The sequence below is a fragment of the Cetorhinus maximus genome, chromosome 22, assembly GCF_964194155.1.
Source record: "Cetorhinus maximus chromosome 22, sCetMax3.hap1.1, whole genome shotgun sequence".
NCBI lineage: Eukaryota > Metazoa > Chordata > Chondrichthyes > Lamniformes > Cetorhinidae > Cetorhinus > Cetorhinus maximus.
In genome coordinates, this window is record NC_135900.1 from 3,206,729 (window position 1) to 3,223,441 (window position 16,713).

At 44.1% G+C, this 16,713-nt stretch overlaps 1 protein-coding gene across 2 annotated transcripts in view; it reads left to right on the top strand.

Moving 5' to 3' along the window:
* Window positions 1-16,713, top strand: part of depdc4 (DEP domain containing 4) — a 40,083-nt gene that overhangs the window by 19,650 nt on the left and 3,720 nt on the right. The window contains exons 7-8 of one of the 2 annotated variants that reach the window (XM_078567619.1): window positions 3,315-3,440; window positions 6,011-6,089. In XM_078567619.1, coding sequence (XP_078423745.1) covers window positions 3,315-3,440; window positions 6,011-6,089 — 205 coding nt within the window. The remainder of the gene's footprint in view (window positions 1-3,314; window positions 3,441-6,010; window positions 6,090-16,713) is intronic. The other variant, XM_078567620.1, reaches the window with a different exon arrangement.

The following is a 16,713-nucleotide window of genomic DNA, read 5'->3' on the forward strand; positions in this document are numbered from 1 at the left end:
CAGACACCAAACGAAAGCGGCAGTGTTTTCTGAGAGCTGCTTGTTCTTTGTTTCGGGCCATTCTGTTTGAAATCAGCTCGGTGATGAGTCCCAAAAATCAATTTCTAAAACTTGGGCTGAAAAGAGAGAATTTGTGTTTATATAGCCCCTTTCGTAACCCTCGGGAATCCCAAAATGCTTTACAGCCAATGAAAGATTTTTCATGAAGTGTAATCACTATTGTAGTGTAGGAAATGTCAGCCAATTTGTACACAGCAAGATTCCATAAACGACGAGATAAATAACTGGATAGTCTGTTTTTAGTGATGCTGATTGAGAGAAATATTGATCAGGACACAAGAACTCTCCTCCTTTCAGTGAAATAGCCCCTGCAGGATTTTTTACACCCACCTGAGAGCAGATGTGGCTTCAGTTTAATGTCTCGCCTCAAAAATGTCACTCTTGACAGTGCAGTGCTCGTTCAGTACTGTAAGTCTGGCTTACGTGTTCAAGACCCCGGTTACCAAGAGGAGAGTTTGCATATACATGTTATATGGTTGACTTTGGAATCATACCCCAACCAGCCTGCATCATAATTGCTCCAGTTGGTTGTGTAAATGTTGCAACTTAAAGCTATAATTTTATGGATAATTTTCATTATAATTTATTCATGAGCAACTAGTCAAGTGAGCTAATGGCAGATAGCTGTGTAATATAAAACTAATTATTTGTGAGTAGTAGGTGACTATTAGCACTGCATAATTCGCACATTGCTTTTATGTAGCAATCTTCAGGCACACAAGTACATTTATTTTTATTCATTCATGGTATGTGGGCTTCGCTGGCTGGGCCAGCATTTATTGCCCATGCCTCATTGACCTTGAGAAGGTGGTGGTGAGCTGCTGCCTTGAACCGCTGCAGTCCATGTGGTGTAGGTACGCCCACAGTGCTGTTAGGGAGGGAGTTCCAGGATTTTGACCCAATGACAATGAAGGAATGGCGATATATTTCCAAGTCAGGATGGTGAGTGACTTGGAGGCGAACTTCCAGATGGTGGTGTTCCCATGTGTCAGCTGCCCTTGTCCTTCTAGATTGTAGTGGTTGTGGGCTTGAAAGGTGGTGTCCAAGGAGCCTTGGTGAATTCCTGCAGTGCATCTTGTAGATGGTACACACTGCTGGCACTGTGTGTCGATGGTGGAGGGAGTGAATGTTTGTCGATGTGATCAAGTGGGCTGCTTTGTCCTGGATGGTGTCGAGCTTCTTGAGTGTTGTGGGATCTGCACTCATCCAGGCAAGTGGGGAGTATTCCATCACACTCCTGACTTGTGCCTTGTAGTTGGTGACAGACTTTGGGGAATCAGGAGGTGAGTTACTCATTGCAGGATTCCTAGCCTTTGACCCATTCTTGCCCTAGTACGTTCTAGAGTACTTTATAAAATGAATAATTGGAGTCATGGCATAGGGTGTGTGTAACATGCTTCGGGTGCGAGGCTGGAAACAATGGTTTCCAAAGCCCCTCTCCATTTGGTTTTCTCACCTCATGCCTGGTTCTCATGTAGACTCATCGATAGGGATTGATCACTGTGGTCAATAACTCCATTATCAGTGTATCATGTGACCACTAGGATGGTAGAAGATGAACAGGTGGACCTTGGTCTCTTTTTGCCTAGCAATTCCCATCATGCTAAGCAAGAAAGGGATACAGTGAAGGCTGAACACAGAGAAAGGGAAGGTGAGGATGGTTGCAGGGAGAGAAATCTGGGAAAACTCCAGAGGACAGATAGGGCAGTGGCAGAATAAGCAGGCACTGAAGTAGAGTTTTTTTTAATGAACCTGCAGGCTGAGCATTCCTAATGTGGTTTCAGTTACATAAGATCTAATTTGTGAGAAAAGTGTATGGATTGCTACAATTCTTTATCAATCTTCTTTGGTTAGTGTTAGATGCTTTAAAACTGCTCAGTGGAGGTAATTTAAAAAACATGTTTTGCGTAAAGGTGCTGGAAAATGTAGCCTAGATCCTTTGATTTCCCTGTCAGACTGCAAGGGTCTGATGGCATCTCTGTTTACAGAATTGCAAAATGCAACTGAGATCAACTGTGTAGGAGAGAACTGTGTCAATATATTAGACTTCTGAACAATGTAGCCTGAGCTAACCGCATAGAATTCCTGTTCAAGTGTAGTATTATACTGATTGCTGGGTGAATATGCTTAGTCTAACAATGCTTACAGGATCTTGGAATGTTAGTATATTTTTGGAGTGGGGGTGGGGTAGTGCAGAGACAGGTGGCAGGGAGGGTTTAACATCTGATTCATTTTCCCACTGGCTTGTATGCCAGCGGTTCAATTCTGATTGGAGTGCAGTCATCCTAATTTAGCACACAGTTCTATTCCTTCCTCTAAACTGTGTGGGCATACTTTGTGTGAAGACTGACATCTGAAAGCGATGTATTTGTAAGTAACACCAACCCCCTCCCCACTCAGTATTACTTACAAAATGATTCAGATGTTCCTGCTTTTTTCTTAGTTTTCTATTTACCTCATTGTTCCGAGCAGAGTCTTGTTGATATTAAAGAGTTCGATAAGAATGTCAGAAAATACAAAGTTGAGGAAAAGTATTTGCAATCCATCTCATTGGGTAATTCCTCCCAAACGCCTGCTCCCTGAAATATCTCTCTAATTCATCATTGTACAGTCTGGCTCTCTGGACAATTCATTGTGTAAATCCACCACCCTCTGTGATCAGTAGCGATAGCTAAACTATCTCTACACCCCTGCAGTTCTAAGATTGATTCTTTATGACAATCTTGAACACATTATTTGCATTTGATTCCCTTGAGAATTTTGAATCTATTTCTTGATATTATCCAGAGTGAGTAATCTTTGACTCAACCTCTGTCCATCGCTCAGGTACCTTAAACTTTGTATTATGAAAGGCGCCATGGCATTATTTAAAGAAGAGCAAGAGTTCTCCCCAGTGTCCTGGCAATTATTTATATCTCTGTTAGATAACCTAGCCATTAGCGGATTGCTGTTTTGTGGGAGTTTGCTGTGCACAAATTGGCTACTGACTTTCCAACGCTGCAACAGTGATTATGTTTTAAAAGTATTTCATTGGTTCTCAAGCACTGGGATATCCTGGTGCTGGTGCTGTAGACATTCAAGTTTTTTTTCTTCCTTTCAGTTGTGTACTGCTGCCAGATGGTGTTGCTGTTGTATGGCGATCAGAATTGTGTACAGTGCTCTGGGTGTGGCTGTACCAGTGTTTGTCCAGACTCATTCTTACTCCCAGGCCTTGTGCTTTACCCCTCTTGATTTCTGATTTTCTTTTTAAACAGAGTACCAACAGAACTGTGATAAGGAGAACTTTCACCAAAGCTATTGTACAATGCAAATTTCTATCAAAAACACAGGCTGAGAAACTGGTCGTATTCCTAATGGATAACCACACTGACATCTTCAAGGTACAATATTGATGAGAAAGGTTGAGTGTCCATTTAGGAAAGAGTATTGCCTGTTCTCGCTATCTCTTGTAGTATCTGTAACAGGCAGTTGATTGCCACTTGAAAGATGAGAAAGTTCTCCCGTGAACACGGCTCGCTGCTTCAGCTGAGGTCGGGAGCTGCCTGTCGAGGTTGATGTTTTTTGTGCCGTGACTCCTGAGAATTTCAATTGTCTTATTCTGAAAATGGAACGTCATTGAATTTACAACAGGCAAACAGGCCATTCAAGCCAACCAGTCTGTGGTGATGTCCTCCCCAGTTCCAGCATCAAAATGGTGCACTTAACCCCGTCTAATGTTCCTCAACCTCCCTTTACTTTCAGGTCTTGAATTCGGTGCTTTCCAACACACACTTTTTTGAACTATCTTTAATATACGCAACAATGTTTGACTTGGTTGATCATTGTAGCCCGAGCATCTCTAGCATTGGCTTCTCTTCCCATCCTTGCACTGTTGCCTCTGGAATTCCCTTAAGTATATAGCCACATCTTCATCTAGATGATGCCCCTCATCCAAACATAGATGGTTAACTTCAACTTGTCAGCTGCTTGACTCCCAGCTCTCCCTCTTCACCGCCTCCCGAGCCCCCCCACTGCCTTTTGTTTTTGGATTGCTTGTTTGAACCTAGTCTTGGATGACCCACGATTTTCTGCAGTCGATCGTTGCAGGGCTGGAAGCTATTGCGCCACATCTTCTGATCAGTTGTGATGCTGTGTGCTTCGCTGCCGACTGCTGATATCATTGTGTGCTTACCTTTCTGCGCACTTTCAGCTGGGAATTCCGATCCCGGCTGGAAGAACGAAGCCTCAGCGCAACAATCCAGGAGAAAACTAGCGAAGAGGACGTGGCTCCTTTTTTATCACAATGGCTGTCTTTTTCAGGTTAAGTTTTTTTTTTATAAAGGTTGCAGTCTCTCAGTGGGGTTGGCAGATTGGTGGGTGAGGGGGATGGGAGGGGAGGAGTTGAATTAGGAGAGTGTTGGGGGGTGGTTGGTGGCCAGGTTGGTCAAGGGTGGGTGGTTGAGTTGGGGTGGGGTGTTTTGGGATTTGTGTGGGTTGGATTATGCGGTTAGAGTTACACCAGAAATTAAACAATGTAACAATTCTAAGGTAAGTATCTGGATAAGTTGCATCTATCTAGCCAGAATCCCCGGCACAGATCTGTGTAAGAGACATTCGTGGAGAGTCTGGGGCAGCATAAATTTGACAATCAGAAGCTTAAACTTACCAGGCAATTACAGTGCATGTGTGAGCATCAGGACTTCCTCTGGGTCCCAAGTCCATCAGCAGTGTAAGTTCAGTGCATCGCTGCTCCAAATACTGGCTTCATTGTCTTCACAGGGCAGGAAAGTGGGTTTGAGGCAGAAAATCAGCCATGATCTATTAAATGAGGTAATAGGCTCAAGGGGTCGTCCGGCTTACTTGTCCTATTGCTTGCAGCAAAAGCTGGGTGCCCTTAACCACTGATTTCCTTCCCTTCCCAGCTACTGTCTCAGGCTGTTTGTGGTCTGAACATCCCATTCGAACCCGAGCTGAGCTTCTGACCAAGTCAACAAGATCAGTAAACTTCTACTTTGGTAAACATTATCCATCTCTGCCCTACCTCAGCCCATTTGCTGCTGGGATCTTTATCCATATTTTATCATCCCAAAAGTTGATTATTCTAGTTTTCTCTGGGCTGGCCTCCCATCCGGCACCTTCCATAAACTTTGACTCCTGCAAAACTGTGCCGCTCACCCATTGGCCCTGTCCTTACTGTCCAATATTGGCTGCTGATCCATCAACACTGTCAAGTTAAAGTTCCAATCCTGGTGTTGAAATCCCTGTGTGAGCTCTCCCTTCCCTACCCCTGGAACCTCCTCAAGCTCTGCACCCTCATTAGAGTTTCCTGTTTGCCTGACTCTAACCTCTTGTGCATTCCCTCCCTCACTTTGCGCACGACCCAGTTGTGCCTGCAGCCACATAGCTGCATGCGATGAAATCCCCTCCCTAAACCTCTGCCTCCACTGCTTTCAGGCTTTCTTTATACCTACTCCATAATGACTCATTATACCTACTCCTGTGGTTTGTTTGGTGTTCTTTTTTTCATTCTGCCTCTGAACCATCTGGAGATGTTTGTCTCTTAAAGCAGTTATGTAATTGTGAGTTGTTTTCCTGCACATGAGCAGCAGTTTTGACCCCATGTGCTTGTTCCCTTTTCCTTTATCTCTTTGTTCAGCAAATACTTACTTTCAATTTGCATCATAATAGACTTTTCTTTTAATCAAGTTGTTTTCTGGTTGAATTTTACGAACCTAGTACAAAACACTCCATAATAAATTCACCAGAATGAACTGGCCCCTTAAATTCACATTTTAACTCGTGGGGGTAGTTATTAAGAAGCAAGTGGTTTGTCAATATTTTGTGACTTATATCTTAGCAAAGTGCTTAAAACAACCTTCATTTTTGAGGTAGCGACAATGAACTATTAAATATCAATAAGGTCAAGTATGACAGTTTATTTTATTCCCTTCCTTGTTTTTCAATTAAATAGATCCCTGGTTCTTTGCTTCAGATGGTCAGGAAGAAGCTTTTTTTCCTTCAGGAAGGAGGGGATCCTGATGCTTATGCAGGTATCTTGAGCACATCCTATTAAAAGCATGCAAAGTTCTTTCATTCCCTTCATTGTCTTAGCTACTTACAGCAACATGCTTTTTATCTAGCTGAAATTAATTATTATATTGTCTATTTGACAAGTATTCCTACAATGCAGAATGACCCAGTTGGGGTCCCAAGTTTCAATGTGTGCTGACAATGCAAAGTTAAAGTTAGCACAGCTGAGAACCTGCTTAAAGCTCATCTTTGCTTTCTGGTTGTAGGCTGATCTCATGGTAGAGAAGATGCTGAAAAAAATAATCCTGAAGTGAATGCATTACCAATGACACTGGATTTCAAAATCTGATTGTTTTATCAGCACGGTCCATCTGAGCCTATTTTACTGGAAGATGCATTAATGCATTTAACCTTTCACATTTTTTTTTAAAGCGCTTCACAATCAATAAATTTTTTTAAATTGAGATGTAGTCGCTGTTGGCATGCAAATTCAGCAGCTAGCTTATTCATATCAAGGTCCCAACAACAGCAAATGAGATGGATGACCAGCTGATAATTGTTGGTTGAGGGACACACTCTTGTTCTTTGAATGATGTCATGGGGTCTTTTATGTCCACTGGAACCAGCAGACAGGGATCACTGTTTAATGTCTCATCAGAAAGATTGTGCCTCTGGTAATGCAGCACCCCCTTGCTGAGTACAACCTTTGATTGTATGCTGAGGTTGAGGAAAATTTGATCAAGATGAGCTCCAGGGCAGTGCATCTGGAGGGTACCTATTCCCCCGCCGGCCTGCCCCGCACCCCCACAAACCACCCTGAAAGTTCCTAGCTAAGGATTGCACTTCCTTTGGACAATTGCCCTGCACTTGGGACCATCCGATAATGGGATTTAAATCGCAAACTTCGGATGGTTCTGACTGTCATAGAGCGATAGTTACCCAGAAAAAGTTAGAATTAAAACCACTTCTAGCTTCTGGGTAACTATAGCACTGACCCGTCCCTTGGCCCGACACGACCTGACCCGAGCTGGGCCGTGGCTTACTTAGCTTCAACTGAGCTGCCTTTGACTGTAGGCCTTGGGAACCTGCTGTGCTGCAGTGATCTTGCCCCGGCCCAAGTCGGAAGATCGGGCGAAATAGGAGCGAATTTGTTTTAAGGTAAGAAACTAGGAGGGGAGTGGCAATCCAACTGAATTGCCCCTCCACTGGAAGTTACAGGCTAAAATGTCATGACCAAACGTTGGCAAACGTCAACGTTGCAAACTAGATGTCGTAACACTAAGAGGATTGTGCCTATATTAGAACTAATTTCTATATGCACTATAAAATGCTGAGTCACCTGAAATTACTTGGTGACTAAAATTGTGAAGCACATAAAGTGGATATGAAAGTGAAAGGCTGACAATCATAACTGGTGCCTTTGGTGATATTTAAAAACTGGTTGTCTTTTTGATCTTCTACGATATTTTTTAAGATTGGGGGAAAAGTACAAAAATACTGGAGTATTCCAAAAAGAGGACCGAGTGCAGGCTGAGTTGTTGAGCTCAAAATAGTATACTTTGAGCGAGGTAAATGGAATAGGATAAAAGGGCGGATCGAGACGCCTACCTGCAGTGAGACCAGCAGTGGAGTGACGTCACGGACCACAGCGTGACGTGAGTGCAGGGAAAGCAGCTGATTGTTGAGTATTTCTAGTCCTTAAAGTAAAAGTAAGGACTTTAGTTTGTGTTTAGGTCTCTAGTCTTTTTTTTCTCTTTCTAAAAAATAGCTGCTTAAGTATAAAATCAATACTGGTGTAAAAATAATTAATTACAATGAAGTGTAAAGAACAGGGATACTAGAGTAATTAATTAATAAATTAAATAAAATATGACAGCGATGGCAGGACGGGTGCTGTGTTGTTGCTGCTGCAGCATGTGGCAGCTGGTGGAAACCAAGGTGATCAAGAGCGAACACATCTGTAGTCAGTGTTTGCAGCTTGAGGAACTTCAGATCTGAGCTGCAAACATTGCGCCACATCAGGGAGGGGAAAAGTTTATCTGGGCACTTTCCGCCAGGAGGCAGTCACACCCCTCCGATTGGATAATTCAAATGTTTTCTGTGATCAGGGACAGGTGGGTATGAATGCAGGTGAGGTGGGTATGGGGACCGAGGACATAGCGTTCGAGGAGCTTCGGCCCCTGCAACTGTCCAACATTACGAGGTTCTTGCAAGCTGTGGGGACTGCAGGGAGGATGAGCGAACTGACCATGGCACCATGGCACAGGGAGCCATTCAAGTGAGAGGAGGAAATAGGAACGTAGTAGTGGTAGGGGACAGTATAATTAGGGGGATAGATACTGTTCTCTGTCGTCGGGAGCGTGGGTCCTAAAGGCTGTGTTGCCTGCCCGGTGCCAGGGTTAAGGACACCTTGGGGCTGGAGAGGAACTTGGAATGGGAGCTGGGTGGGGGGGGCGGTGGAATCCAGTTGTCGTCCACATTGGTACCAACGACATTAATGAGATCAGAAAGCAGGTTCTGCTGAAAGAATTTGAACAGTTAGGAGCTAAATTAAAAAGCAGAATCTCCAAGGTAATAATCTCGGGATTCCTAATGGAGCCATGGGCAACTGGCATAGGGTAAGTAAAGTCAAGGTGTTAAATGCGTGCCTCAGAGGTTGGTGTGGGAGGAATGGGTTTCAGTTCATGGGGCACTGGCACCAATACTGGGGTAGAAGGGAGCTGTTCCAGTGGGACGGGCTTCACTTGAACTGAGCTGGGACCAGTGTCCTGGCGAATCGAATGACTAGGGCTGTAGAGAAGGCTTCAAACTAACAGAGGGGGGAGGGTTCTTGAGGGGGGATATGTAGGCTTACAAAGCAAAAGGATATGGCAGCATTGCAGGGCAGCTATTTAGGTATTGATACCCAGAGTGTGACAGGAAACGACAGTGTGCAAACATTTAAAAAAAAGCAACAAATAGGGTCAAGGGGGGAAAAAATGGTAAAAAGGCAAAATTAATGGCTCTTAAATGCACATAGTAATCGGAACAAAATAAATGGAATTAATAGCACAAATAGAGGTTAATGGGTATGATCTTATAGCCATTACGGAGACATGGTTACAAGGAGATCAAACCTAGGAACTAAATATTAAGGGGTACGTGGCTTTTGGAAAGGACAGACAGGAAGGAAGGGGTGGTGGGGTAGCTTTGTTTGTACAAGATGGAATAAGTACGATAGCAAGAAATGATCTTGGATCAGCAGATGTAGAATCCATATGGGTGGAGGTAAGAAATAACAAGGAGAAGAAGACACTGGTGGGAGTAGTCTATAGGCCCCCTAACAGTAGCTATACTGTAGGACAGCGAATAATTCAGGAGATAATGATGGAATGTAAAAAAGGCAGTACATTAATCATGGGCGACTCTAATCTCCATGTAGATGGGGAAAATCAAATTGGCAGAGGTAGCCATGAGCAAGAATTTAGAGTGTATTCGGGACAGTTTCCTAGGACAATATGTTGTGGATCCAACAAATAGAGCTCAGTGGGTATGATCTTATAGCCATTACAGAAGCATGGTTACAAGTTGATCAAAGCCGAGAACTATATATTCAGGGTTTTTTTATTCATTCATGGGACGTGGGCATCACTGACTGGGCCAGCATTCATTGCCCATCCCTAATTGCCCTTGAGAAGGTGGTGGTGAGCTGCTGCTGCAATCCATGTGGTGTGGGTACACCCATAGTGCTGTTAGGAAGGGAGTTCCAGGATTTTGACCCAGCGAAAGAAGGACGATATATTTCCAAGTCAGGTTGGTGAGTGACTTGGAGGGGAACTTCTAGGTGATGGTGTTCCCATCCATCTGCTGCCCTTGTTCTTCTAGATGGTAGTGGTTGTGGGTATGGAAGGTGCTGTCGAAGGAGCCTTGGTGAATTCCTGCAGAGCATCTTGTAGATGGTACACACTGCTGCTACTGTGCACAGGTGGTGGAGGGAGGGAATGTTTGTGGATGTGGTGCCAATCAAGCGGGGCTGCTTTGTCCTGGATGGTGTCAAGCTTCTTGGGTGGTGTTGGAGCTGCACTCATTCAGGCAAGTGGGGAGTATTCCATCAACACTCCTGACTTGTGCCTTGTAGAGGGTGGACAGGCTTTGGGGCGTTAGGAAGTGGGTTACTTGTCACACTTCCTAGCTTCTGACCTGCTCTTGTAGCCACAGTATTTATATGGCTAGCCCAGTTCAGTTTCTGTTCAATGGTAACTCCCAGGATGTTGATAGTGGGGGATTCGGTGATGGTAATGCCATTGAACATCAAGGGGCAATGGTTGGACTCTCTCGTGTTGGAGATGGTCATTGCCTGACACTTGTGTGGTGTGAATGTTGCTTGCCACTTGTCAGCCCAAGCCTGAATATTGTCCAGGTCTTGCTGCATTTGGACATGGACTGCTTCAGTATATGAGGAGTCACAAATGGTGCTGCACATTGATGGTTGCAAAATGAACATCCGCACTTCTGACCTTATGATGGAAGGAAGATCACTGATGAAGCAGCTGAAGATGGTTGGGCCGAGGACACTACCCTGAGGAACTCCTGCAGTGATGTCCTGACGCTGAGATGACTGACCTCCAACAACCACAACCATCTTCCTTTGTGCTAAATGTGACTCCAACCAGCAGAGAGTTTTCCTCTGATTCCCATTGACTCCAATTTTGCTAGGGCTCCTTGACACCACACTTGGTCAAATGCTGCCTTGATGTCAAGAGCAGTCAATCTCACCCTACCTTGGAGTTCAGCTCTTTTGTTCATGTTTGAACCAAGGCTTTAATGAGGTCAGGAGTTGAATAGCTCTGGCAGAATCCAACTGCGCGCCAGTGAGCAGGTTATTGCCAAGCAAGTGCCGCTTGATAGCACTGTCGATGACCCCTTCCATTACTTTACTGATGATGGAGAATAGACTGATGGAGTGGTAATTGGCTGGGTTGGATTTGTCCTGCTTTTTGTGTACAGGACGTACCTTGGCAGTTTTCCACATAGCCTGGTAGATGTCAGTGTTGTAACTTTACTGGAACTGGCTAGGGGTATGGCAAGTTCTGGAGCACAATCTTCAGTACTATTGCTGGAATATTGTCAGGGCCCATAGTCTTTGCGGTATCCGGTGCATTCAGCTGTTTCTTGATATCACGTGGAGCAAATCGAATTGGCTGAAGACTGGCATTTGTGATGCTGGGGACCTCCGGAGGAGGCCGAGATGGATCATCCACTCGGCATTTCTAGCTGAAGATTGTAGCAAATGCTTCAGCCTTATCTTTTGCTCTGATGTGCTGGGCTCCTCCATCATTGAGAATGGAGATATTTGTAGAACCGCCTCCTTCAGTGAGTTGTTTAATTGTCGTCCTCCATTCACGACTGGATGTGGCAGGACTGCAGAGCTTAGACCTGATCCATTGGTTGTGGGATCGCTTAGCCCTGTCTATCACTTGCTGCTTATGCTGCTTGGCACGCAAGTAGTCCTGTGTTATAGCTTCACCAGGTTGACACCTCCATTTTTAGGTATGCCTGGTGCTGCTCCTGGCATGCCCTCCTGCATTCTTCTTTGAACCAGGGTTGATTCCCTGGCTTGATGGTAATGGTAGCGTGGGGGATATGCCGGGCCATGAGGTTATAGATTGTGTTTGAGTACAATTCTGCTGCTGATGGCCCACAGCGCCTCATGGATGCACAGTCTTGAGTTGCTAGATCTGTTTGAAATCTATCCCATTTAGCAGGGTGGTAGTGCCACACAACACGATGCAGGGTATCCTCAATGTGAAGCCGGGACTTCGTCTCCACAACGACTTTGCGGTAGTCAGCCCTAACGATATCGTCATGGACAGATGCATCTGTGGCAGGCAGGTTGGTGAGGATGAGGTCATGTGTTTTTGCCTTTTGTTGGTTCCCTCACCACTTGCCTCAGACCCAGTCTAGCAGCTATGTCCTTTAGGACTTGGCCAGCTCGGTCAGTAGTGGTGCTATCAAGCTGTTGTTGGTGCTGGAGATTGATGTCCCCCAGCCAGAGTACATTCTGCGTCCTTGCCACCCCACCCTCAGTGCATCCTCCAAGTGGTGTTCAACATGGAGGATCACTGACTCATCAGCTGGGGGAGGGCTGTACGTGGTAATCAGCAGGAGGTTCCTTGCCCATGTTTGACCTGATGCCATGGTACTTCATGGGGTTCAGAGTCGATATTCAGGACTACCAGGGCAACTCCCTCCTCACTGCATACCACTGTGCTGCCATTTCTGCTGGGTCTGTCCTGCTGGTGGGACAGGACATACCCAGGGATGGAAATGGTGGTGTCTGGGACATTATCTGTAAGGTATGATTCTGTGAGGATGACTGTCAGGCTGTTGTTTGATTAGTCTGTGAGACAGCTCTTCCAATTTTGGCACTGGACCCCAGATGTTAGCAAGGAGGACTTTGCAGGGTCGATAGGGCTGAGATTGCTGTTGTTGTTTCCGGTGCCTAGGTCAGTGCCAGGTGGTCCGTCCAGTTTCATTCCTTTTTTGTGACTTTGCAGCGGCTTGCTAGGCCATTTCAGAGGGCATTTAAGAGTCAACCACAGTGCTGTGGGTCTGTAGCCACGTGTAGGCCAGACCAGGTAACGACGACAGATTTCCTTCCCTAAAGGACATTCGTGAACCAGAAGTCACCAGGATACCAGGCTATGTGACTTTTCGAAAGGACAGACAGACAGGAAGGAAAGGGTGGTGGGGTAGCATTGTTAGTGTGAGATGGATTAAGTACGATAGCAAGTAACGATCTTGAATTGGAAGATGTAGAATCCATATGGGTGGAGGTAAGAAATAACGAGGGGAAGAAGACACTGGTGGCAGTAGTGTATAGGCCTGCTAACAGTAGCTATATTGTAGGACAAAGAATAAATCAGGAGATAATGAAGGCATGTTTAAAAAAAAAAGAGGCAGTACATTAATCATGGGTGGCTTAATCTCCATGTAGATTGGGAAAATCAAATTGGTAGGGGTAGCCACGAGCAAGAATTCAGAGTGTATTTGGGACAGTTTCCTAGAACAATATGTTGTGGATCCAACAGGGATCAGGCTATTTTGGATATGGTAATGTGTAATGAGGCAGCTTTAATAAATGATCTTAATAAAAGATCCCCTAGGAAACAGTGACCATAACATGGTAGAATTCAGCTTGAGTGTGCTAAACTTAAATAAGGATAATAACGATGAAATGAGGGCAGAGTTGGCTGGAGTGGACTGAGATAGGATTTTAGCAGAAAAAAGCTGCAGACTTTTAAGAAAATAGTTCATGATGCACAACGAAGATATATCCCAGTGAGGAAGAAGGATTCTAGGATGGGGATAAACCAACCATGGTTAACCAAGGATATTAAGGATAGTATCAAATTGAAAGAAAAAACATACAATGTGGCAAAGATTAGTGGTAAGCCAAAAGATTTGGGAAGTTTTAAAAACTAACAAAAGATGACCAAAGAAATAATGAGGGAGAAAATAAACTGAGGATAAACTAGCAGGTAATATAAAAACCGACAGTAAGAGCTTCTTAAAAATATAAAAAGGTAAGAGAGGTCAAAGTGAACATAGACCCCTTAGAGAATGAGGCTGGGGAAATAATAATGGGGAACCAGGAAATGGCAGAGGAGTTGAATAAATACTTTGCATCAGTCTTCACGGTAGAAGACACTAATAGCATTCCAAAAATACTAAATAATCAAGGAGCAAAAGTAGGGGAGGAAATAAATACAATAACTATCACTCTGGAAACTAATGGAGCTAAAGGCCAATTAGTCCCCAGAGCTGATGGGTTATACCCTAGGATATTAAGGGAAGTCGCTACAGAGATAGTGGATGCACTGGTAGTAATCTTCCAAGGATCCTTAGATTCTGGAAAAGTCCCAGAGGATTGGAAAACTGCCAATGTAACACCCTTATTCAACAAGGGAGACAAAAAAACAGTAACTGTAGGCCAGTTAGCTTAACATCTGTCAATGGAAAAATGTTAGTCTATTGTATAGAATGTAATAGCAGAGCATTTAGAAATACATAATATAATCAAGCAGAGTCAGCATGGCTTTATGAAGGGGAAATCATGCCTGACAAATTTATTAGAATTCTTTGAGGAGGTAACAAGCAGGTTAGATAAAGGGAAACCAGTAGATGTAATATATTTGGATTTCCAAAAGGCGTTTGATAAGGTACCGCACATAAGGCTGCTTAATAAGATAAGAGCCCATGGTGTTGGGGGGTAATATTATTAGAATGGATAGAGAGTTGGCTAACTAATAGAAGACAGAGTTGGGATAAGGGGGCATTTTCAGGATGGCAACCTGTAACTAGTGGAGGGCCACAGGGATCAGTGCTGGGGCCTCAATTATTTGCAATATACATTAATGACTTAGATGAGGGAAGTGAATGTATTACCGCCAAGTTTGCAGATGACACAAAAATAGGCGGGAAAGCAAGTGGTGAGGATGACAGAGTCTACAGTGGGACATAGACATGGGCAAAAACTTGGTGGATGGAATATAATGTGCGAAAATGAGAGGTTATGCATTTTGGCAGGAAAAAGAGCAGCTATTTAAATGGATAAAGACTGCAGAAATCTGTAGCACAGAGGGATTTGGGGGCCTTGTGCATGAATCACAAAAAGCTATCATACAAGTTCAGGTAGTAGGGAGGGCAAAAGTACACTCCTTTCAAGTGAAGCAGCATTTCACTTGCACTTCCCTCAATTTAGTCTACTGCATTCGCTGCTCCCAGTGCGGTCTCCTCCACATTGGAGAGACCAATCCTTCGATCTGTCCGCAAGCAGACCTTCCCTGTCACTTGCCATTTCAACACATCACCCTGCTCTCAAGCCCACGTGTCCGTCCTTGGCCTGCTGCAATGTTCCAGTGAAGCTCAACGAAAACTGGAGGAACAGCACCTCATCTTCCGACTAGGCACTTTACAGCCTTCCGGACTGGATATTGAGTTCAACAACTTCAGATCATGAACTCTCTCCTCCATCCCCTCCCTTTTTCCTATTCCCTATTTTTCTAATTATTTACAATTTTAAAATATATTTTTCTTTTCCCACCTACTTTTAAATTTATTTTGATCTATCGTTTTACCTCCCACCTTTTAGCCCATTTTGATCCCTTCCACCCCCACTAGGGCTGTCAATTGCTTGTCCTGCTTTCTACCCTTAATGTCCCCGTTAGCACATTTCTTAGCTAATATCACCACCGTCAACACCCCTTTGTCCTTTTGTCTATGACACCTTTGGCAATCTCTTCTTTGCCTCCTATCACTGGCCCCCTACCCCGCTCTACTTGCGCCCCCCCCCCTCAAACCAGCTTATATTTCACCACATTTCTATATTTCTTTAGTTCTGATGAAGAGTCATATGGACTTAAAACGTTAACTGTGTTCCTCTCCGCAGATGCCGTCAGACCTGCTGAGTTTTTCCAGCCATTTTTGGTTTTGTTTCAGATTCCCAGCACCCGTAGTATTTTGCTTTTATTTTAGGACAAAAGGAATGTTGGCCTTTATTTCCAAGGTCATGGAGTATAAAAATAGGGAAGTCTTGCTAAAACCATATAAGGCACCAGTTAGACCACACCGAGAATACTGTGAATAATTTTGGTCCCCTTATCTAAGGAAAGATATACTGGCATTGGAGGCAGTCCAGAGAAGGTTCACTAGGTTGATCCCGGATATGGAGGGATTTTCTTATGAGGAAAGATTGAGTAGGTTGGACCTGTACTCATTGGAGTTTAGAAGAATGAGAAGCGACCTTATTGAAACATACAAGATTCTTAGGGGGATTGACAGGGTAGATGCTGAGAGGTTGTTTCCCCTTGTGGGAGAGTCTAGGACCAGAGAGCATAATCTCAGAGTAAGAGGTCACCCATTTAAGACAGAGATGAGGAATTTCTTCTGAGGGTAGTAAATCTGTGGAATTCTTTACCGCAGAGGGCTGTCGAGGCTGGGTCATTAAGTACATTCAAGGCTGAGATAGGCAGATTTTTAATCAGAGGGAATCAGGGGAAAAGTCAGAAAAGTGGAATTGAGAATTATCAGATCAGCCATAATCTCATTGAATGGCGGACCAGACTCGATGGGCCTAATGGCCTACTTCTGCTTCTACGTGCTATAGTAATGAATTACTCAAAGATTTGAAACAGGTTTAAATCTGCAAAAATGTTTCTGTGGAAGAAATGATGCTGCAGCGAGATTCTGTATAGTTCTGAAAGGCTCCAGTTTACAAGGTGGCTCCACTTCACATTTGCGATCTCCAAAACTACCATTTCGATCAAACTTAGCTCTCTCATGACTTTTGTAGCAAGTATCAGTAACCATCCTTTTTATTTCTTTAAGCTCTTTTCAGCTGAGGTGCTTTGAGACATTTTCTGTGTTGAGGTGCCAGACAAACACCAGTTGTAGTGTTTGTTGAAGAGGAGTGGATAATTGTGGGAATTGAGAGTAACATACTGTGAATTGTCTGCAGTGCCCCTCAGTGCCTTGTAGAAGACACTGCAGCTATGATTTTAATTGTCATTTGAACTGATCAGTAGCATGAATTAGTCCTTACAGCAATTTCTGCTAAAACAGTTTAGCGAAAAGCTTTTTCTTTGCGATAAGAACTAAATCTAG